Source organism: Tursiops truncatus, chromosome 15 (assembly GCF_011762595.2).
Source record: "Tursiops truncatus isolate mTurTru1 chromosome 15, mTurTru1.mat.Y, whole genome shotgun sequence".
NCBI lineage: Eukaryota > Metazoa > Chordata > Mammalia > Artiodactyla > Delphinidae > Tursiops > Tursiops truncatus.
Genome location: NC_047048.1, coordinates 51,410,078 through 51,433,508, shown reverse-complemented (window position 1 = coordinate 51,433,508; position 23,431 = coordinate 51,410,078). Strand labels below are relative to the sequence as shown.

At 38.8% G+C, this 23,431-nt stretch overlaps 1 protein-coding gene across 8 annotated transcripts in view; it reads left to right on the top strand.

Annotated features, from left to right (window-relative positions):
• PLCB1 (phospholipase C beta 1) overlaps nucleotides 1-23,431 on the top strand; it is a 680,890-nt gene that overhangs the window by 581,007 nt on the left and 76,452 nt on the right. For 4 of the 8 annotated variants that reach the window (XR_012326222.1, XM_073792678.1, XM_073792679.1 and 1 more), the window contains 3 exons: nucleotides 3,206-3,425; nucleotides 7,125-7,280; nucleotides 7,645-7,825. Coding sequence is in view for 7 of the 8 variants with exons in the window: in XM_073792678.1 (XP_073648779.1) it covers nucleotides 3,206-3,425; nucleotides 7,125-7,280; nucleotides 7,645-7,825 (557 nt within the window). In the remaining variant the exon portion in view is untranslated. Of the gene's footprint in view, nucleotides 1-3,205; nucleotides 3,426-6,199; nucleotides 6,399-7,124; nucleotides 7,281-7,644; nucleotides 7,826-23,431 lie in introns of those variants that run through there. The other 4 variants (XM_073792682.1, XM_019941440.3, XM_073792683.1 and 1 more) reach the window with 2 other exon arrangements.

Genomic DNA, 23,431 nt, shown 5'->3' with positions numbered 1-23,431 from the left:
AGAGGAGAGGAGATTTCATCTTTAAAATATAACATCATTAATATTTCTCTTCTAAAACCATCTACAGATACATCCTACTTCAAGCCATGTTACACAATATAATCCCAGAGGAGTAACCATACTTGGCAAATAGGACCCTACTGGTATAAAAAAATAACATAATTTCACAAGATGTATTTTGGAATCAAGGAATAGTTTCATACTGGAAATGTGACCCAGTGAACAGGAATGCAATCTTCCCAAAGTGCCCACAATAAAGCATATTTTAGAAATGCAGAATGTGAACTGTTTGTGACCATGGAATACATAGAGTTTAAGAATGATGATACAGTTTGGGAATATTTTATATTTGGTTAATTTGTTAAGCTAGTGGGACTAAAATTGGTACCAGCTTTCTTTAATACAATTAGAAGTATGTAGCAGTGTATAACATGTTGGCCCAACATACAACAGAAATGTACACAAAAAACAGCACTGTGGACAAGAACCAGAAACTGCAAAGAACTTAAATATCCATAAACAGTAGAGTGGATAAATTATGGTATAGTCACAGAATAAAATAGGATACAGCTGTAGAAATAAACTACAGTTACACACAACTGCATGGATAAAATTCACAGCATAATGTTGAAGAAAAGAGGACAGACACCAAAGAGCACATTCTTTATGATGCCAGCTACACAAAGTTCAAAAACAGGCAAAAGTAATTTGTGTTCTTAGAAACATGGATTTGGATTGTACTTAGGGGGTGGGAGGGAAGGCTGGAACCGAAAAGAGGGTGTCTGGGGTGCTGATAATATTCTGATTTTGATCTAAGTGGTGGCTACAGAAACCTCTTCACTTTGTGAAAATTGAGAGGGATGTTTATGATTTCACCAATATAATACATAAAATATGCATCAAAAACTTATTTTAGGAATGTATGAAAAGAAAACATGTGTTTAAAGATTTAATCCCATGGGAAACAATACAATGTTCACACATAAAACAAGAGACAGAAGTGTAAATAAGAGCATGATTCCAACATTATTTAAAAATACACAAATGCATAGATGAAAGGTGGGTGTCTATATCAATATATCAGCAGTGATTATCTCTGGTTGGTTTATGCGTGGTATTTGTTTCCTTATATAAATGGACATTACCTTTATGCTTAAGGACGTATTCAAACAATAGCCTTTCATCCACAGACTTTTTAAAAAATGATACTTTCCGTGGAATTATTTTTAGTCATAGGTTGGAACATCTTGAACCCTGTTGCTAAACTTGCCACAGCTGATGTGCTGCACACCATTTTTAAAGAAGTGAGGTTGAATCTGTCACCAAAACTGCAGCAATTCCTTAGGATTATAAATTTTAATATAATCAGTCATTATGCAACCATAATGAGTCCATTTGGGCCTGAGGGAAACCATTAAATAAATGTACCTGATTCTCTCCCTGGCCTCTTTCTCAAAAGGAATCGAATGTCAGGAGAATAGATACATTATTAAAAAGGGAAACATATTTCAATTGCTTAAAGACCTTATCATTTAAGAACATAAATTGTTATTCTGATTTCAACATTTATCCACTAGATATATCATTTGCTATCCAGGTCTGTTGTTATTCATGGCATATATTATTTCTGAGTCTCTTGACAGTTCTAAATATTTATGATAACTTATTTTTGTTCCCAGAAGCGGAAAGTTCACATCAAAGGATGAAAACATGTGAACTATGACTTAATCTAGGTCTAAATAAATGATAATTAATTGAATTTAAGGCACCATCCTTTTTAAGGTACCTCACTACTCATGGATGGCCAAGAAAGAAAAGCACCAACAAATTGTGGCACTCCATTGACTACGTGATGCATCTTAGTTTTAGAAATGTTAACATATTTTTTAAATGCATATTTTTACAATTGATTAAACAAGTCAGTAAAACACAGACTGTTTTAAAATCAAGCTCTGTCACATTAAATGTTTTCTTGGCATTAAATAAAACACTATGTAGTGATATAAACTACCACCAACCCTTATGGTGCCTTTGGGTAAATCACAGCAAGGACCTTCCCTCACCTTACTGATCTATACTGGAGCAATGTTGTGATAAATATACAAACCTACAATATCTATACTGTGAATAGTGCCCCTTAGAAATGGTGCTGTAGAACCTGTACAATCATTTGTTAAGCCTCTAACAGGCACACTGCCAGAAACTATATTAAAAACTTTGCATTAATTCTTTTATTTCATCATCACCATAACGACCCTAAAAAGTAGAAATTGTGTGATCTTTAAAGTGGATCCTGTTAGTGCCCACCAAAATCCCCTTTACCATCTGTGGCACCCAGCTCCCAGCTATAGTAAACGTTGGCTACTAACAGCTCATAGCTTCCTCTGCTTTTGAAAATTGCCCTCATGGAAGGCACACTGATCATGAAGAGGGATTTCTTATCTGATAAATGTCTTGCTACTCTGTTGGTCATGGAGCATATCTCATTACATCCATTTGAGCTATTTATTACACAGCTATGTCTCTGACAATGCCCTGATACATTTGATGCTCTAGGCATCAAAAATTTATATAAAAGCAGGTGCAGTGCCATTTGCAAACATATTAGCAAACCACAGGGTTAGCTGAAGATTGTGTGGGAGATATTTTATAAAAAAAAAAAAAAAAGAGAAAGAAAGAAAATTGCCCTCAGCCAAAAGGAAGCCCCCTCTCCAGGAGCTTATGCCTCCCCACAACTGACGTTCCCAGACAGGCAAAAAGCTGGCTTTCTTGCCTCAAGGTGAGACTAACTCTGTAGTACAGTTCACGCTCCAGAGCTCCCCGTGGGATCAGGCAGAAGCCGGACTCCAGCCGAGACCACATCCTTGTTTAGCTACTTCTTCTTCTGTATCTTCTGCCCTCACTCCCCTCCTACTGAGAGCCCCCCTTGGTAAATCACATGTACCTGAATCCCTCTCTTGGGCTCTGTTTCTAGGGAACCCAAACTTTTTTTAAAATTATGAGTAAAGAAATTGGGTCTTTGAGAAATTTGGTAACATAGTCACAAAGTTAGCAAGCCATAAAGCCAGCCTGGAACACACGTTTGACTTCCAAGCTCTGCTCTCAAGGTCCAGTGGGCTGGGGTCAGAAAAATACTGCTCAACAGCAACTGCACTGTCCTCTCAGCCCTTCCAGGCCTCTCAGCTCTCATACCCATTTGTTGCAGAAGTAGAAGCGCAGACAATTGAAGAGCTGAAGCAACAGAAGTCGTTTGTGAAACTTCAAAAGAAGCACTACAAAGAAATGAAAGACCTGGTTAAGAGACACCACAAGAAAACCACCGACCTTATCAAAGAACACACTACAAAATATAATGAAATCCAGAATGACTACTTGCGAAGGAGGGCAGCTTTGGAAAAGACAGCCAAAAAGGATAGTAAGAAAAAGTAAGTTGAAGGGGTATTTTTTGTTTGTTTTATAGTATAAAGGAGGAGAGTCATTTACATGGATTTTCAGTGTTTTTTTTTGAATGGACAAACTACAATTAATTTAAATGTTTTTTTATTGGTGAACATGTTGTTTTTGATTATTTGCTATTATAAGAAATGTATTAATAAATATGTATGTATAAATTTTTTCATATATTCCTATTTTCTTAAAATTTTAAAAGTGGGATCCCTAGATCAATTTCAAGACTTTTCTGTTTCAGTTTGTAACTATCAGCAAGATATGAAAGTGCAAACTGATGGAGAAAAAAGTGATGTCATTAGTATCTTAATTTGCATTTCCTTATTAAGTTGAATTTTTTGGCATATTTATTGTCAATTTATATTTATTCCTTTGAAAATTGTCATATCACAGTTTTGGCTTGATAGTTCTTTTTTTCTTTTAATTGAGGTTTAGTTGATGAATTTTCAGTGTTTCGCACCACGTTTTGGATCTACACCACTGTAAGAAGGAAAGCCACCCAACTCCCTCCACTCCCTACAGCTTTTGTGTCCTCTCAGCTCACTTTTGCTTGTAGACTGAATTTCTTTATTTGACCAAATTCTGAGACTAGATATGCAGGAAGTCCTACCATTGAGTTCTAGCCTGTAGGCCCAGGACCAACTGGCTGACTTGCCATATTGCAGCTGCCAACCTGGGGGGTCGGACATTTTGCTGTGGACTAGAACCAAGCTGAAGAGGCAACTTGTCTTATTGAAAAGAAAACCTCTACTGCCCTTTGCTGTTCTATCTGAAACCCACAAAGCCCTGTACAGATAATCCTTGTTTGGGGCCTAAGAGTCCCCACAGCCCCATGTACTCAGACCGTGCTGGGGAGAAGCGTTTCTCACACATTCATTCAACCAATATTTATTGAGCACTTTCTGTGTGCCCTGGGGACACAGCAGTGTGTACGACCTACTCAGTTATCACCCCAAAGTGCCTAACGTGCTAACGTGGGGAAACTATGTGAGCATAGAAGCTAAGTGTCAGGCAGGCTGTACCACATCCTTCCATCCTTCCCTTCACTTCCTTATTCAATAATCCGATCAGGTTAGAGAGAAAGGTAAGAGGCATTTTTCAGATTCATATGAATCTGAAACATATGATTCTTGTGACATATGATTTAACATGTGCTTAACTTAAAAGCACAATCAAAACCCAGTACCTGGGCTTTTAAAAGCAGCAAAAGCATCATTTTTTAGACCTGGAGCAGCCTTAGAAGCCATCTAGGTGAACTGTTATCACTTCTTCAAGGAGGAATCTGAAAACTAAAGGCTTAACATTTACCCACAGTTACAAAACAGTTCAGGCAAAGCTTGGCCTAAAACTTCTAAATTTTGATCTTAGTGATATGTATGTAGTCATTTGTTTATTCCTGTATTCATTTATTTATAAGTCATATCCTGAAAACTTCCAATAGAATGTTAAAGTAAATTCATAGACGATACGTAAAAAAGTCCTATAAAAATAGAAAAAAAAATGTACACACATACATATGCACACAGACTGTCTGCCAGTTACCAGATCTGCTGTCCAATACATGAGTCACTAACCACAAACAGTGACTCATTGGAATTGAAATGTGCTTCAAGTATAAAATAACACACTAGAATTCAGACTTTACTAAAAAAAAAAAAAGAATCTCACATTTTTATATTGATGTTTATTGATTTTAATTACATGTTGAAATGATAATATTTTTGATAATCAAGCTATGTAAAATATATTATTAAAATTAATTTCACTCATTTATTTTTACTTTTTAAGATGGCTACTAAAAATTTCAAATCACATATGTGGAAAAATATCAAATATGTGACCCGTGTTGTATTTCGACTGGACAGAAGTAATCATTTAATGTAATTTCTGTCCTTGAACACTAAAACTAGCTCTTAGCTTCTGAGAAAAGGAAATATGGGTTAGATAATTCTCCTTATCTGATTAAAGGAAACTTGCATTTCCAAGAGGGACAAACATTTTCCTGGTATTAAATTACAAAAGAATTCATCTCTTGGATCATACACAGGCAACATTAGGTAACAGGGGATAATATCTTCAACCTTGTTTTTAGAGAAGATGCAGAAACATTCGTCCCTTGGTTATTTTTCTTTACTTTCCCTCAAAAAACAAACAAACAAAAATCCCTAAGCATCTTGTGTCAAAAAATACATCAGGAGAAACTTTTCTTCAAGAGGCAAAGACACTGAGGTCTGATTATGTCTGTCCATTTCCCATCCCCCCATGATACACATTAAAATCCTGAAAACTCCTCAGAGTAATAAATAGACATAATGTCCATTATATTCATTTTTTTTTTGCCAGTGAGATTTTTTTAATCTCACTGATTTTCTTCTTGTTTTGAAAGTATAATTATTTTTCACAAAGTATATTAATATGTAATGGGCTTATATTTTCTAATGAATTAATAAATAATTTTTAGATCTATTTTTTATTGAGGTAACATTGGTTTATAACATTATATGTTTCATATGTACAACCTTATATTAGATCAGTTTCTTATTCAAATATCCGTAGTCTCAACTGAGTTTTCACATAATGTGAAGGGTAGATCATTCAAAGATGGTTTCTGTCACACACTGTGTTGTTCTCAGAGCATAGACTTTGCTGTTGTCTAGATGTCTGTCCTTGGGTAAGCTGCACTGCTGCTCCCCCATACTGTGTCCTTAGGAAAATTGTCTCACTGAAACTCAGTTTCCTCAAATGTAAACAGGAGATTGTCACACCTGCTAGCTGGGTTGTTGTGAAAGCCAGAAGTAAAGCAGAAAGTCCCTGGCACCTGCTGAGTGGTCAAGAAATGTTGCCCTGTTCCGTCTGCTATAGTGATTGTGGCTCACTGAAGCAACACTTTACGTCTGGCTACACCAACTTCCTGCTGCAGCAGATTATAAATGTATCTCGTGTTCATGCCAAGATGGAGGTCACCCCTCCAATGCTCCTCTCCTCTGATGTTGATAAATAGACTTGTACTCATGCCAGGATGGAGGGCCACCTCAGTGCTGCCATGTGAGTTTGATGTTTAGAAACCTTTGAGGGAATTCTGCATCCCTTATTTGACAAAATAGGATCCTAACACTAGCTTCTACCAACTGCCTCTCCATGTGGCACCATTGTGTTGGCCTAATTCAAAGAGAAAGTAAGAGGAATTAGCACCAGCTGATTCAAGAAACCTCTTCTACTCGTTCCACTTGGCCACAAGTGAAAACATGGAGACAGAATCTGATGTGTTGGGTATCTTAGGTGGTTGCTTCTGCAGCAGTTTCCACATAAATGAAAAGAACAGACCTGCTCTTGGTACCCCGTTTCCAACACTGTCTCTCATTCTATTTGTCCTACAAGAAGTAAGAGCACAAAATTTGAAAGAATCACACTGTATGTTTTAACACAATAATGTTAGTGAGAATTGCTTTGTTTTATTTCAACATTAGTCCTAAACGTCAAAATAGCTATATAATTCTTTATGAATAACTCAAAGAAAGTCCCCCTGCACAGAGTGAGCACTCGATAAATATTTTAGAATGAACCCAATTCATCCTCCTTTCTCTTGGAACCAAAGTGCCATTTTGGGTGGAGATATCAATGAAGTTGGTTCAGCCCCCGAAGAAACTTATTTTAATAACAAATCTTGCTATTAAAAGATGTCAAGAAACAGAACATGTCAGCTGGGAGTGTTGCTGGCCCGTGACGTCTGCACATGCTCTCTGTTGTCAGTCTACATCACACAGATGCAAAATTCATCACCTCTTCAACTCCCCCTACAGAATCATCAATGCAGCAGAGTGTACAGGAGAAATGTAGGTGGAAATTACATTATACATGCTACGTTAAAAAATAAAAGCCTTAAAAAGTCCTTATTAGACATTGTTTTTCCCAAGGGGGGATTGTCATTCTCTCCACCACCACTGCCAGGGCCCCCAGCCTCTTGGCTTTCCTTTTCTGCCACTACCTCTTTCTAGAGCAGCACAAATTTCATCTACTTTCTGTGTTTGGAGACCTTCTGCTGCTAAGCTTGTCCTTGGGGTATCAGCTTCTGTCTCAAGTGGTTTATCGAAATATTTATTTCCAAACAGAGTCTCTAGGAGGGACTCTGGTGAGCAGCCCTCCCTCCACCTTGCTCTGACCTACATGTTTTGTGAGTCAAGCTCTGTGTCTCTGCAGATCGGAACCCAGCAGCCCTGACCATGGTTCGTCAACAATTGAGCAAGATCTTGCTGCCCTGGATGCCGAAATGACCCAAAAGTTAATAGACTTGAAGGACAAACAACAGCAGCAGCTGCTTAATCTTCGACAAGAACAGTATTATAGCGAAAAATACCAGAAGCGAGAACATATTAAACTGGTAAGCCTGAGAAATGTGATTTCTCTTTCTATAGCTGGAAGCCTCTTTTCTATAGAAAAATTTTGATGCCCTTGGATAACATAACAGGAGACAGCAGCAGTTCTGGCTGGCACTTTCATTTCACTTCCTGACTGAATAATCTTATTTTGATGCCAGGTTGTAGAGGGAGATAAGAGGCATTTCTCAGATCCGTATTGTGACATGTGATTTAACACGTGCTTAACTTAAAAGCAGGATCAAACCCCAGTACTTCGGTTTTAAAAAGCAATAAAATCATCATTTCTTAGAAATGGAAATTGCATAGGCCAAATAGTATCCACCATACTGATATCTTACAAGCCCCACTATTCCAGAATCTTTACCAAGTTCCTCTCTGTTCTCCAGTGAAGCTATGTTTTATTATTTTTATTTTCACTAACTCATGTTTGGGCTATAGTAGTTTTTTGGGATTTTTGAAATCGCACAAGATAATTACACACTTATCTTTAAGAAAATTAAGAACATGCTGCAAATAAATGTTCACTTTTTATGTAGTAGTGTAGCTTTGCAGTGATACAAAGAGAACTGTACAGTCCACTCTCCTACATTTAGAAAAGTCAGTATTTAAGTGGCCTGTATGGAAGGTTGTCTACCCAATTCCTGAGGCTCCCTATGAAAGGAAATGCCATCATCTCCATGAATGATCAGTTTTGTCCTCCAAAATGTTTTCTCAGGAAATGTGACAATCCCTTGTTTTTTTAATTGAAATATCATTGATTTACAATGTTGTGTTAATTTCTGCTGTACATAAAAGTGATTCAGTCATATATATATGTATATATATATATACATACATATATATATTCTTTTTAAAATTATTTTCAATTATGGTTTATCACAGGATATTGAATATAGTTTCCTGTGCTATACAGTAGGACCTCGTTGTTTAACCATTCTCTATATAATACTTTTCATCTGCTAGTCCCAAACTCCCAATCCGCCCCTTCCCCACCCACCGTTGTCAACCACAAGTCTGTTCTCTATGTCTGTGAGTTGGTTTTTGTTTCATAGATAGGTTCCTTTGTGTCATATTTTATTTATTTATTTATTTATTTATTTTAAGTTTTATTTTTTAAAATATTTTAATTTATGTAATTACTTGGCTCTGCCGGGTCTTAGTTATGGCATGTGAACTCTTAGTTGCAGCATGTGGGATCTAGTTCCCTGACCAGGGATCGAACCCAGGCCCCCTGCATTGGGAGTGCGAAGTCTTAGCCACTGGACCACCAGGGAAGTCCCTGTGTCATATATTAGATTCCACATATAAGTGATATCATATGGTATTTATCTTTCTCTTTCTGACTTACTTCACTTAGTATGATAATCTCTAGGCCCATGCATTTTGCTGTAAATGGTGTGATTGTATTCTTTTTATGGCTGAGTAATATTCCATTGTATATATGTACCACATCTTCTTTATACATTCATCTGTCAGTGGACATTTAAGTTACTTCCATGTCTTGGCTATTGTGAATAGCAATTAGCCATCGGCTATGAACATAGTGGTGCCTGTATTTTTTTGAATTATAGTTTTGTCCAGATACATGCCCAGGAATGGGATTGCTGGATCATATGGCAAGTCTACTTTTACTTTTCTGAGGAGCCTCCATACTGTTTCCCATAGTGGCTTCACCAACATATGTTGCATTGTTGTTGATGGCTTGACACAGAGTAGGGACATGATAAATGTTTGGTGACAGATAAATTAAATGAATCAAGCAATAAAGTAGCCTTGAAAACAAGCTTGTGCCAAAAACAAGTGAGTAAGCTTAACAGAAATTAAAGTAGTGTACCCAGGGGAAATGGGTTCTCAAAGCTGTTTACATGACCTGTTCATTTCATTGCTGAAGGCCTGTCCATGTAAGAGAATTCTGAGGCTGTTTCTGCTAATAGGTTGCAAACAGTGAATGGTTTAGTCATGACTATGTAATAGATGGATCAGGGTATTGCTGTCATTGTAGTACTGGTTCCCAATGACAGTATGCAAATGAGCAGGTCAAAATCACAAGAGGAGCTTATCAAAAATCAGATTCCACTTGGTCAGGTACTGTCGACTTGAGCATGCATCAGAATCACCTGGAGGACTGGTTAAAACACAGATTGTTGGGCCCTACACTGAATTTCCAACTCAGCAGGCCTTGTGTAGGGCTGGCGATGCTGATGCTTCTGGTCCCATGCCCACACTTTGAGACCCACTGCTCTATACCTAAATGTGAGGCTCAAGGACTTATTTTTAAAAGCTCCATATGCTTTTGATGGGCTGCCTTGTTTGTGAACTAATGAAGTAAGATCAAGCAGTGAAAGAACATGCGGGCAGAGGTCAGGTTTAGTGTAAACCGGGGATTGCCTTGACAGACCTGAGAAAATCCAAGTGAATTTTAATGGGAGATAATAGCTTTGGGAGCTACAACCACCGCCATCTTTCTTTCTCAGTACCCCATCCCTAGGACTCCAGAAAATAATAACAATAATAAAAATTAAAATAGCAGCTGTGTATTGAACACACCCAATGGGGCCATATGCTGTGCTAAACCATTTGCAGAAATTGTCTGATTTAATCCTCACAACACTGGCATTTGGTACTCTTTTCAGCCCATTTTGCAGATTAAAAACTTACAGAGAAGTGTAGTGACTTTCCCAAGTTTCCACAACCAGAAAATGGAGTAGTTGGGATTTGAACTTGGTCCTCAGACTCTAGAGCCCCTACTTTATAACCACTGTTCAGATGCCTCCTAATTCAGATCTCACACCAATGTTCTCAGACGACCTCACATCTACTCACACAGAGCACAGAGCACACACAAGCCAACTCCTGCATTAGGATGGCTGAGATACCTGCCTCTCTCTTTTTAAAAGGCTTTATTTCACATTCCTTGCAATTCATGTATTTAAAGTGTACAGTTCAATGGTTTTTAGCTTATGTATATTCATAAATATGTACAGCCATCACCAATTTTAGAACATTTTCATCACCTCAGAAAGAAATCCTGATTCATTCATTCATCTAGTCAACGAATACTTAATAGACAGCCACTCAGCAAATACTTTTAAATAGTAGAGGATAAAAATTACAATCCTAGCCTTTATGGAGCTTACATTCTAGATGTGGGGGTGAGACCATAAACACAATAAGTTGGTAAAATATGTCAGTTGGTAATAAGGGTTTAGGAAAAAAAAAATCAATCCCAAGTGGAAAACTAGGGAGTGGGTGTGGGGGAAGGATGAGGAACGTGGTTTGAAATTTTACATAGAGTAACCAGAGAGGTACTCACTGAGAAGCCAGCATCTGAGTGTGGAGGAGAAGGATGGGCCCATGCAAACATATGGGGCAAGATTTTCCCAGGGAGAAGGATTAGCAAACGCAAAGACTCTGGGCTGGGAATGGGCCTGTGTGTTGGAACAGTAGGGTGACCATGTTTGAGGAGGACTGTAGGGTCTTAGGTCAGAGAGATGGGACTTCTGGGGCTGGAGAAAGATCTCTCAGGTCTTGTAGGCCCCTTGTGGCCTCTGTGTTCCACTCAGCACAATGGGAGCCAGTGGAGGGTTCTGAGCAGAGGAGTGATGTGATCTGAAGTAACTTTCACAAGGACGGCTCTGGGGCTGAGCTGGGAGTACATGGTGAGGAATGGGGCCCCAGGAAAGTGCCATCCAGAAGCACAGTTCAGAGGAATAACAGCCTGAGGGTTAGAAGTCCTGGGGTTCTCCCGCAGATTACTGAAGTTGACTAACAGGGTCAATGTTACTTCAAAGATGAGGCAGTCCAGCCATCATCATCTGAAGCTTCCTCAGAGTGCCAACCTCTGGCAAGATCCATTCCCCAAGGAAAGAAACATGGCAATTCATAGGAGACATGGCAGAATAAGAGAGAAGACCAGTACTCACAGAACATTCCTGAAAAAAGAATTAAGAGTGTGAATTAACACAGAAGCCCAGACATCCCAGAAAGGCCTCCTGGGAAGAAGGAGACCTGAGCTTCAGAAATTAGATTCAGAAATCACAGGCAACAGCTACACAATCTCAGAGTTCTGGGAGGCATACGTGAGGGTGAGCACCACATCAAATCCCACCAGATGGGAGCATGAAAAGCTGCGCAACAGATTTTCCCCTGAAGGAGGAGGTTGGCGGGGAACTGGGGAAGACCAAGCTGAAGTTATAGTTGGGAAAATCCCATCTGAAGGGCCACTGGAGCAGGAGAGCTGTTGGAACTGCCACTCGAGGTGACAATCTCAGAACATGTGCCTCTGCCTCCTTTTCCCCAAGAAGGAATGAGTGTGTCCACGATGAAAGCTTGAAAGCGTTTTCAGAAAAACATACATATGCTATACATCCAAGCCAGCCTGGCCCGTTCAGGCCAAATATAAGCAACCTACTCAAAATGCTCCGTCCTTCGCCACTGTGATTGTGGATTTGGGTTTAGATAAAGTGCCAGTGCCCTTGAACATACCTGTATGGGCCTTTGTTAAGAAGGCTAAGACCCAAACACCTGGGATTTAGAACCACACAGAGTTTATTGTATGGCCATTTCAGGGCATCCACAATTTACACTACATGCCTTTAGCTAACATGTGGCAGAACTTTCTATAAACCCTATTTGTAATAACTACAAATTGTTCTGCCAGGAAGTCTTTTGGCTGAAAGTCACCTAGAAGTGTCAGTTCTATCTTTGGTTGTGGTTCTGAATTACCAACAAGCCTCTTAGGCTAAATTAGACAAGTGGAAGTGTAATTAAAAAGCAAGTAGGCCCCAGGTAAAATGGAGTATTTGGGTGATGTGGAGAATTAGGCAGAAGATATTTTATCTCCCAAAATTGCTTTGGGAATTAAATGCAAATGTGAACCCGCAGTTCAAGGATTGAGAAAGAAACCATGGCATCAATAAACTCCCTGCCAAATGTGCATTACAACTTAATATCTGTCCAATCCTGTGATAGACACTGGAGGTAAAGATGAGGAAGGCATGGTCAGCACATGCACAGGGAGCATGTACTACAGTCATTAATACCATGTGATAAATGAAACCATAGACAGCCATCAGCAAACTGCTATGGAGACACAGATGTGGGAACAATTTTCCTAACCATAGAAATTAATAAACACCAAGAGAATATTTTTGAGATAACTTTTCATGTTATCATAGGAGGTGTTAAATGCACACCAAGCTTCATAGACTCTATAGCTCAAAGGACTCAAAGGACTTGTTCTACCTGTCTAAATAAGAACCATCATCTTTAAAACTCTACATCCAAGCAGCTCTGCAGCCCAGTTACTCAAAGTGTGGTCCCCAAATCACCTGAGAGCCAGCCTGTTAGACATGCAGAGTCTCGGGTCCCACCCCAGACCTGCTAAATCACAATTCGCATTTTGATAGGAGTCCCAGGTGATGTGTTGCACATTCACATTGAAGAATCAGGTTTTAGAGCCATTGATCCTTATCTCTGTTCAAAATGCATTTTAAAATAAGTGTAAATTTCCTCTTGGTTGAAATAGGAAATACATCGTGCTCTCCGCTCTTCATAGCTTGACCATCAGGCTGGATGGTTATCTCTTGGTGACAAAGGCACAGGTCCTATGGAAATCACTCCTGTGATTTCCTGCCTGTGTTCATTATAGAAGGAAACAGTTACTTTCAGTTAAGGGTGAGTGAAAATAAAGATGTAGTTCCCCAACCCCACTGAAGTTCTTGCACCCCCTGAAATCTCCTCATAGATATCTTGGGGGTCTGTGGAGCCCAGTGAAAGATGTCTGTTCCAGGAAAGAACTCTAATGGTTGGGGAATCTGCTCTAACTTACCTGTTTTTCATCAACTGCCATAGGTTGACCCTGGGTTTTGTCATACCATTAGGGTAAGGTCTTAATTTTAAATGTGAGTTTGGTAAGTGATAGAAATTCTTAGGGGGTCCCTCTGAGGGTTTGCAATCACTCTCAGAATCAGCCCCAACATCACGTTCAAGGCTAAACATCCACCGCCTAGGGAGAGGAGGTTTTGTGGTGACATCTATGGGGTCGCTTCTCAGTTGCTGCAGGGTTTGACCCGCCATTTTGTCTTCTCTCTTCTTTCTCCTTTTCAGTGGCGTCAAGAAAAGATTTCCTCATTCTGTCTCACAGCACCATACTCTTTATCCTCCGCAGAGGCTTGTTTTGTTTTGCTTTACTTCCTACCTTTTCTCCTCTTTCTTGTATTTAGTCTCCCACATGTTCCAAGCCCATTCATTTCTCCTTTCCTTCACATAGACCTTAATGGTTGGGGTTCTTCTTATACATACTCCTGCCTGTCCCACCAGCAATCATTCCTGGGCCTCAAACCAACACTAGTACCTGTTGAGCTGAGTGCTCCCAATTCCCTGCCAATCCTGGGGAATGAAAGTTGTGTTTCACAGTGAAAGCTCTGGGTGGATACTGACCAGCTACTAATGGAATGGCCCATCAGATGTGAGTGGTGATGAGTGAGGGTCTGCAGTCAAATGTCCTCATTTCTGGCCACTGCTCACCCAGAGTAGCTGTGTGACCACTCAGAATTTCTGTTTTCTCATCTTTCCAATGAAGATAAGAATAATCCTCACTTTATTGAACTTTAAGGAGGAATAATGAGATAATGTGCACAAATCATTGTTTTTAATGAAAGCCCCCCACCTCCGCTTTTTTTCTTACAATACATGAATTGGCTAGAAAATCTTAAGCTCAAATATAAATGTGTATTTGCAGTTTTTGACATCCTGCTACAGCCTGAGGGTGCTCACCATCTTCCTTTTTGATGATTTCTATTAGCACCATTTCCTGCTGCAGCCTGTCTGAGAGCCAGCCTTGAATTTTCTCACTTCTATGGTCGCTCAGCTGAAGTATATGTGCCAGGAGTAATTGCAGTGTCAGGAAGTAACTAACTCTACGGTAGTGTGATCTGTCTTCCTCCAATATTCTGACTTTAAGGCAGGATCATCTTTCTTGAGAAATAAATGATTTAGCTTTTCTGAAAACTTTACATTCTCTGCCAAACAAGAAATGACAAATCAATACAAGACTTTAGTAATGAAATAAAGAATGAAACAATTTGTCAAAATGTGTTCTTATTTGTTAATTTTCCTAATCATCATTGGGTAACCCTAATAGAATTGATTTGTTCTAGAGATAGATAGATATGGATATATAGATAGAAATGATATTTATCTTCATTTCTATTGATGTAATCATGATCAAAAATGAGGATATGTGGGCAGAAGACCTAAATAGACATTTCTCCAAAGAAGATATACAGATTGCCAACAAACACATGAAAGGATGCTCAACATCATTAATCATTAGAGAAATGCAAATCAAAACTACAATGTGATATCATCTCACACCAGTCAGAATGACCATCATCAAAAAATCTACAAACAATAAATGCTGGAGAGGGTGTGGAGAAAGGGAACCCTCTTGCACTGTTGGTGGGAATGTAAATTGATACAGCCACTATGGAGAACAGTATGGAGATTCCTTAAAAAACTACAAATAGAGCTACCATATGACCCAGCAATCCCACTACTGGGCATATACTCTGAGAAAACCATAATTCAGAAAGAGTCATGTACCACAATGCTCATTGCAGCTCTATTTACAATAGCCAGGACATGGAAGCAACCTAAATGTTCATCGACAGATGAATGGATAAAGAAGATGTGGCACATATATACAATGGAATATTACTCAGCAATAAAATGAAAGGAAATTGAGTTATTTGTATTGAGGTGGATGGACCTAGAGTCTGTTATACAGAGTGAAGTAAGTCAGAAAGAGAAAAACAAATACCGTATGCTAACACATATATATGGAATCTAAAAAAAAAGGTCGTGAAGAACCTAAGGGCAAGACGGGAATAAAGATGCAGACCTACTAGAGAATGGACTTGAGGATATGGGGAGGGGGAAGGGTAAGCTGGGACAAAGTGAGAGAGTGGTAGTGTATGTATGGACATATATACACTACCAAATATAAAATAGATAGCTAGTGGGAAGCAGTGGCATAGCACAGGGAGATCAGCTTAGTGCTTTGTGCCCAGCTAGAAAGGTGGGATAGGGAGGGTAGGAGGGAGGGAGACACAAGAGGGAAGAGATATGGGGATATATGTAGATGTATAACTGATTCACTTTGTTGTAAAGCAGAAACTAACACACCATTGTAAAGCAATTATACTCCAATAAAAATGTTTTAAAAAAAATGAGCATATGTCCTCCATGTGTGTATTGCCCATTTCCATTCCTTTTTTCTACAAACTGTTTATATCCATTGCCTACTTTTCTGTTGGATTGTCTTGTTCTTTTGACCCACAGAGTTTATGCTATCTTTTAGTTTATTGTTTTTGGGAGGTTGGACAATTTAGAGAGCATAAAATATACTTATATAATTGTTTAAGTGAAAGTTATTGAAGGCCTCCTATGGTCCTCATACTGGTGGGGGGATTCCTGTGGACCAAGCCTAAATGTTGTCTCTTCCCTCAAGGGCTTACCGTGGTTGAGAACACAGGTTGTGAAGTCAGATGGACCTAGTAATAGTATACCCATCTTTATCCATTAGCTTTGTTGCATAACAAACGCCTCAAAACTTATTGCCTTAAAATAACAACTATTTACTTAGCTCATGTTTCTATGTGTAGCAATATGAGCTTGACTCAACTGGATGTATCTTCTAGTCCTGGCTGGGCTCATTCATGTGTCTGTGGTTCAGTTGCCAGTTACTTAGAGGCTCTGCTCCTGAAGGTTGGCTGACTGTCAACTGGTCCAGGCAGATAACTGATACACATCTCTCATCATCCAGCAAGGCTAGCCTGGACTTGTCCATGTGGAATTTGGAAAGGATTCCAAATGAGAGCAAGCAGAAGTAGGTAAAGTCTCAACAGATCTATCTCCAAGCAAGTCGTAAGACTTGCCTGGATACATGGGATAGGGAAATAGACTATCTCTTGTTTAGAGGAACCACAAGTCACATTGCAAAGAGTGTGAATACAGGGAATGGTGGAGAATTAAGCCTTTTTTTTTTTTTTTTGCAAGAATCAACACATAGCCCTCACAGTTTGGATGTGAGATTCAATAAAATAATCCATGGAAACTTAACACAGTGCCTAGAACATAGTCATCACTCTTTATCAAAGGACAATTTGTACAGGATTTAAAGTGAGGAGACATGACTTTCACTTTTAGTTATGTAACTTTAGCTAAATCATTTCACCTCTTTGAGTGTTTGTATCCTTGTTTCTAAATAAAAATTTGTGCAAGAGTGCTTGTAAAGTTTCCCTCTAACTATAATGCTAGTTTAACTTAGTTTGCAGAGAATGCAGAGATGATTCAACTCTCAGATCTATTAAAATAATAATTAAGGATTTCAGTTTAAAGCAATAAAAAAATCTTGTTTTTACTTTTGTGTGCACACAGTATGTCTTAGTATATTTTTTGTGTTAATTGGTAACTATTTAGATAAGATTGAGGGAAAAGAGTCAGTAAACAAAACCTATCCCCAAAGGCAAAGAAAATAATAGTTTTGACTTGCATCAACCTAAAGAAGCTTAAAGAACAGAAGAAATTCTGCTGAAAGGAAAATTCCAAAATAGAATTCACAAGTCTGACAATTTAGTTTGTGCCCTCTGGAATTACAAGACTCATTGCACTCCATCTGGTAAGTTTCAAGATGCTTGAAACGATAGATTTTGCATTAAGGAAAGAAGAAGCTGACATGCTGTGCTACTCATCTTCATGGGCAGCTCTTCTGGTTCTAGCTTTCAAACAGACTATTGAATATTAAGCCCTTGATTTATTGCACTATTTCAGTTACAAACCACAGGACAAATCATGTCTCTTTTAGTCAGGTCTCCTTTCTTAATTATTTGAAAACCTCCAGTTTGAACAGTATAGTTATTTTCCCACATCTGAGTGATAAGCAATATTTGTTTCATCTATTCTAAATTAAATGGTCTTGATATCTTTCAGAATTATGAAGCCTGATCCTGAAATTTTGGTGGTTTGGATTTTTGTTTGCAATTGGTTTAATCAGATATAATGATCTCAACTAACTTGATCCTATACAACCATTTTCTCATTTTCTTTTAACTTAATCAAAAATCCACAATTGTGTCATATGTGATACTACACCAACTTTTAAAAAAACTCTTACAAGTAACTTCATTAACCTTTTATAATTACAAAGGGGTAATTCTTTGCCTGTTATAAATTTGTACTTAAAACTATATATGAATCATTTTAAGTGAAACTTCTTTTATCATAAAAATGAATTCCAGTTATCACTAAAATAAATATTTCATGGCCATAAATATCTACTTTTTATGATTTTCAGGACATTTAAAAATCGTCATTGAATTTTTAAACAATTTAAAAAATTTAAAAACACACATAATATAATTTTAAAATTTTGCTATATTTTACTGGTCAGGAAACAAGGCCCAAGAATTAAGATGGAAAAACCCAGGCATCATCTAGGATGATAAAACACATTTACTAGAGCTTCCTTTACCAAATTTCTTGATTGTTTTTTAAAGTTTGAAGATATTTCCAGTTGAGAGCCTTATAAAAGAATACCAGAAATATCATTCAAGGGCGTATGCTACATTGACCCATTTATATTTCCCAGAAAGCTAAGAAGCTGACATTTACTTTGGCATATTTTAAAAGTGAAAAACAATTTTAAATGCTGTAGATTCATTGGGCCAACTTGTTGACATTGACTAGGAGTCGTGCTCAGATTTTCACATTCATTTATTGCTTTGCCCAGCAAGTAAAAAGAAAATTTCAAGGATTCCTTAAACCTTTAGATTCAAATAAGCAGCTATGAATTCTGTTTAGATATGGAAATTTTAAAAGAAATGAATTTCATAGGTATGAAAGACTATCTCAGAAAAGAATCAAGGTGGTTGGTCTTTTAGTCCAAGACTTTCTGCTGCTTCTGAGAAAAGAAGTGAGCTGGTGGGGAACATGAGCTCCACCTGGACAGGACTTCGCTGCCAACTCTCAGTTGGACCATCAATACACAGTATCCAGCACATCACAGGTGCTCAGTAAATATTGGTGGAATGAATGAATAAATATTTTTCAATTTGAATGGACAGGAAACACGCCAGTATAAAAATCCACCTAGTTTTTAAATTATCAATAATGCGTTTAATCAGTAGATCATTTCTTAGTTTAGAAGCATCATAAATTAACACTTTGTAGAAGATAAACAAACAATTTATGGTGAAAACTCAGAGTGGATGCTTTGACTAGCAGAAAAGAAGGTGCTATCTTCTCCACTTATGAGTGAAGGGAGAAGGAAGATGAGTTTGCCTGAAGTATGTACACTCTACACTTGGCTCTTTGCACATTTTCCCAAATTGTCCTTCTTATAAGAGGCTCTAAACATGACAATTTCTGTCTACATATTTTTCTATCCCTTTTAAGTTAGAGTCAATGAATTAGTCTCTTCCTTGGAAACCATTCCCTCACCCTCAAATGACTAAACCAAGTGAAATTCAGCATGGAGCTGAGAACAAGCATGAAATTATATTCCCCAGAGCTTTTCTTTTTCATCCATAAAAGGTTTGGAACATTTAACTAGGAGAGTTGTCATGAGTGGTAAACAAACAAGCAAAATAATTGAAATGTCTATTCCTTTGGGCCAGAAAAAGAAATCATATTAAAAGTTAAAATTAAATGTTGTTTACTGCATTTCAGTTTACCATGTACTCTCGACTTTTTTCCCCCTAGGAATTCTAAACTAATTTTTTGTTCTTTTCTATCTTCAGTGAGTCTTGTGGCTAATATATCATTGAACGGTTCTTTGAGTAGAGCCTGTCTGCTAATAAATACACCAAAGTGAGAGTACCCTTAGGTCAGTTAAAAGACACTTCAATTATTGTGTGAAAAATCCCTCTTCTGGGTCAGATTTTCACACTTCATGAAATAGAAACCCCGGACCCAATGCTCACAGGTTCTTTCATCTTATTTGGGGATTAAGGAGTAAAATTTTTTATTTTTGTTTTTTTGTTTGTTTGTCGGGATTCCCTTGGTTACATGTGACAAAAACTTATATTGGACTAACTTAGACAAGAATAGTATATACTAGAAAAGTACATAGGGGAAGGCCATGTAAGGAAGGGTTGACCATCCACACTGGAGAAGGGAAGGGATAAAGAGATGCCTACCAGAAACCACTCACAGCACTTCCTATGTTTGTCTGTCTCTGTCTCTCTCCCTTTCTCTCCTGATTTTCTCTGCATGTCCGTATTATTTTTGTCCAAAGCAGCACACAGGCTTCCCCTTGTCAGAAAATATAGGCATCAACCCCTTCCAAGTTATATTTCTTTCACTAATGACAGGTTGGAAAAATCTTGGGGCAAGCCTTTTTAGTGTGATATGATTGGCCAAGCTTGCAACCTTAGACCAATCACCTGTGGCTAGAGTCGGGGTATGACTGGTCCTACTTGGATCTATGCCTCCTCGGACCAGTTACCTTGGCCCAGGGATGGGCGTAAAGAACACAGCAGCTCCATGGAAATCACATTAGGCACAGAGCCAGTTCTCAGAAAGCAGAGGAAGTTCTTTCTGAAGTAGTATTGGGTAGAGAAAACTATAGTTGAGCCCCACACTCTCTCTTTCTAGGGTAAGAAAGAGATAAATTATTAACGCCTAGACGTAATCTCATTGCCAGTTTAATGCGAGTCTGACAATAGTGTCATATTATTAACAAAATCATAACATTAATCACTCTGCCTCCTGGACTTTAAGTAGAGGAAGTTTAAATGAAAACAGTAAATGCTGTAAGAGCAGAATTATAGTAAGAGTGATCTTTTGAAAATAGTTGAAAAGGGCAGAATGTTACAGGGAGGCGTCTGTTGTATGAGAGAGTTGGGGAGACCAAGGGGAGCTGAGTAGAGTGGAAGAACATTTGTCATATTAAACACAGAGATATTGTCCTTTTTTAAACATATTCTTTGGGATTCTATGGAGACACTATTTTCATTAGTTTCATGCAAAAGCCACATTAAAAAAAAAAAAACACATGCCTGGATTTCACAATAAGGCATTTATTCTTAAAGGAACAAAACTTAGCTTGTTAAATATCAAAATTATGTAGTTTAAGAAGTATTTTCAATAAGACAGCCCATGGCTTGGACATGATGCACCATAGCCATAACCAAGGTCCGGGTCAATGTGGTTCTTAAACTTAACAGATTTTTTTTTTTTTTTTTTGGTGCGGTACGCGGGCCTCTCACTGTTGTGGCCCCTTCCGTTGCGGAGCACAGGCTCCGGACGCGCAGGCTCAGCGGTCATGGCTCGCGGGCCCAGCCACTCCGCGGCATGTGGGATCCTCCCGGACTGGGGCACGAACCCGCGTCCCCTGCATCGGCAGGCGGACCCTCAACCACTGCGCCACCAGGGAAGCCCCACAATAATTTTTGAGTGCCTATTTTATGTAGAGCCTGGTGTCCAAAAAACCACTGGCTGGTGCCTACTCCCTTATCAGGAGTTGAGCAGCACAGTCCAGTGGAATTTCTGCAACCATGGGAATGCCCTACATCTGTGCTGTCTCTCATTCAAATGGGAATATCATCCAGGTGGAAAAATAACATGAGAAAAAGTATAGAAGCAGGTATGTGCCCAGACAGTCTGAGAGTAAAATACAGCCTAGTTTATTGAGTGTGCTGAATGCTAATCAGGAAAGGAAATTTAGAGCTGGAGTGTAACGTATTTGAGGATACAGAGCCAGTTAAGGCTCGGGACATACAAAAAATACTATTTGTGATATGGAGCAGAAAGACTAAGGAGAGACTGAGGGCAGGGAGAGAATACTTGCCAAGTCCAGACAGGAGTTAATGAGGATCTACACCAGAGCGCTGTTAACACAAAGCCAAGAGATAACATGGTGACAGTTCTCCAGGACTCAACAGATGGGGAAAGCACCCAAGAGGGCAGTCAAATGTAATGCACACTTTTAACCTGAGTGATGATACTTAATGGGAAAATACGATGATTTGCCTTCTGTGAAAGATGTTGAGATGCTGGTGAGCCATCCTCAGCCAGAGACGGTCAAAGGCAGTTGATGCAGAAATGAATTGAAGCACTTAAAAGAATCAGAGAAGAGTGACTGTGGGAATTGCTGGAGATACTGTAAATGAAGGAAAGAGAGCTTCTTATGAGAGTGGTTGGCAGCTGGCATCCTATCAAAAGGATAAAGTCACGATTCCCAAACCATGTGCCACGTCACTCTGAAGCACCATGTTGAACTCACAGGGGTATTGTGGGATATTTTATGTTTTTGAAGGAAACAGAGCAACATCTGTTGGATTCTGTGCAAAGTACTACTATTATTTGGACCTAACCATTTAATAAATAAATGGAACTGTTCTTTTATTTCTTTTGGCCTCGGGGGTACCATGAAAAAATTACTGAGATCCTAAGGATACAATGAGCTAAGAAAATTTATGAATCTCTAGAATAATGAAAGTTCATCCTGAGACATGGCCAATGAGTTTAGTAACAAAAAAGTTTTTGTAATCTTAAAGCAAAATCAGATAAATGCCAGTAGTTGGAATGGAAGAGATGGCGGGGTTGAAGACTGTGGCAGTGGGGCATTGCAGCTGTGGAAGCAGCCATTGGTCTTCCATTTTAGGGATGGAAAGGAAAGGAAGGTCAAAGGTAGAACAAAAGTTCAGGGTTCTGGGAGGATAAGAAAATAGAGATGTGTTTTTAGGCAAAGGGAATGAATGTATCCAGTGCAGAAGAAAGTTTGAGAGAAGAAAGTGAAATGGTGATCCTCCCACAGGGAGAAGAAGATGGGACAAAAAGCAAAGGAAAACCTTCCTCTGGGAAGGAAGGGTAAGGAAACCAAGCTAAGAACCTATGACCTGGTTTATTAGGAATCACACATGTGTCTTCTCTTCCAGCTTTCACAACCACCCCAGGAAGGAAACATTATCCCTGACTCAGAGGTGAGGAAGCTGAGTCTTGGGTAATGAAGACAACGCACATAAAGTTCTGCAGCTCTTTTGAGACAGAAAAGAGGGAGTTTGAGAGGGTGCCGTAGAGACTGGGTGGCTTAAACAATGAATATTTATTTCTGACAGTTCTGAAGGCTGAGAAGTCCAAAATTAAGGCACCAGTAGATTTGGTGTCTGGTGAGAGCCCACTTCCCAGTTTATAGAGAGCTTTCTTCTAACTGTGTCCTCACGTGGTGGAAGGGGTGAGAGAGCTCTTGTGGTTTCTTTTACAATTATGGGCACTAATCCCATTCATGAGGGCTCCACCCTCATGACCAAATCACCCAAAGGTCCCACCTCCTAATACCATTACACTGGGGGTCAGGATTTCAATATATTTATTTTGAGGGAACACAAACATTCAGTGCATAACAGAGGGCTTCTTCTAAACTGTCTCCATCTTCCCCAATAATGTGCACATGAATTTCCTGGGAATTTTGTTATAATGCAGATTTTTGTTTAGTCCATTGTGTTACGGCCTGAGAATTTGCATTTCTGCTGTGTTCCCTGGTAATGCCAATGCTGCTGGCTCCTGGACTATATTTTGAGTAGCAAGATCTAGAAAGCCAACTC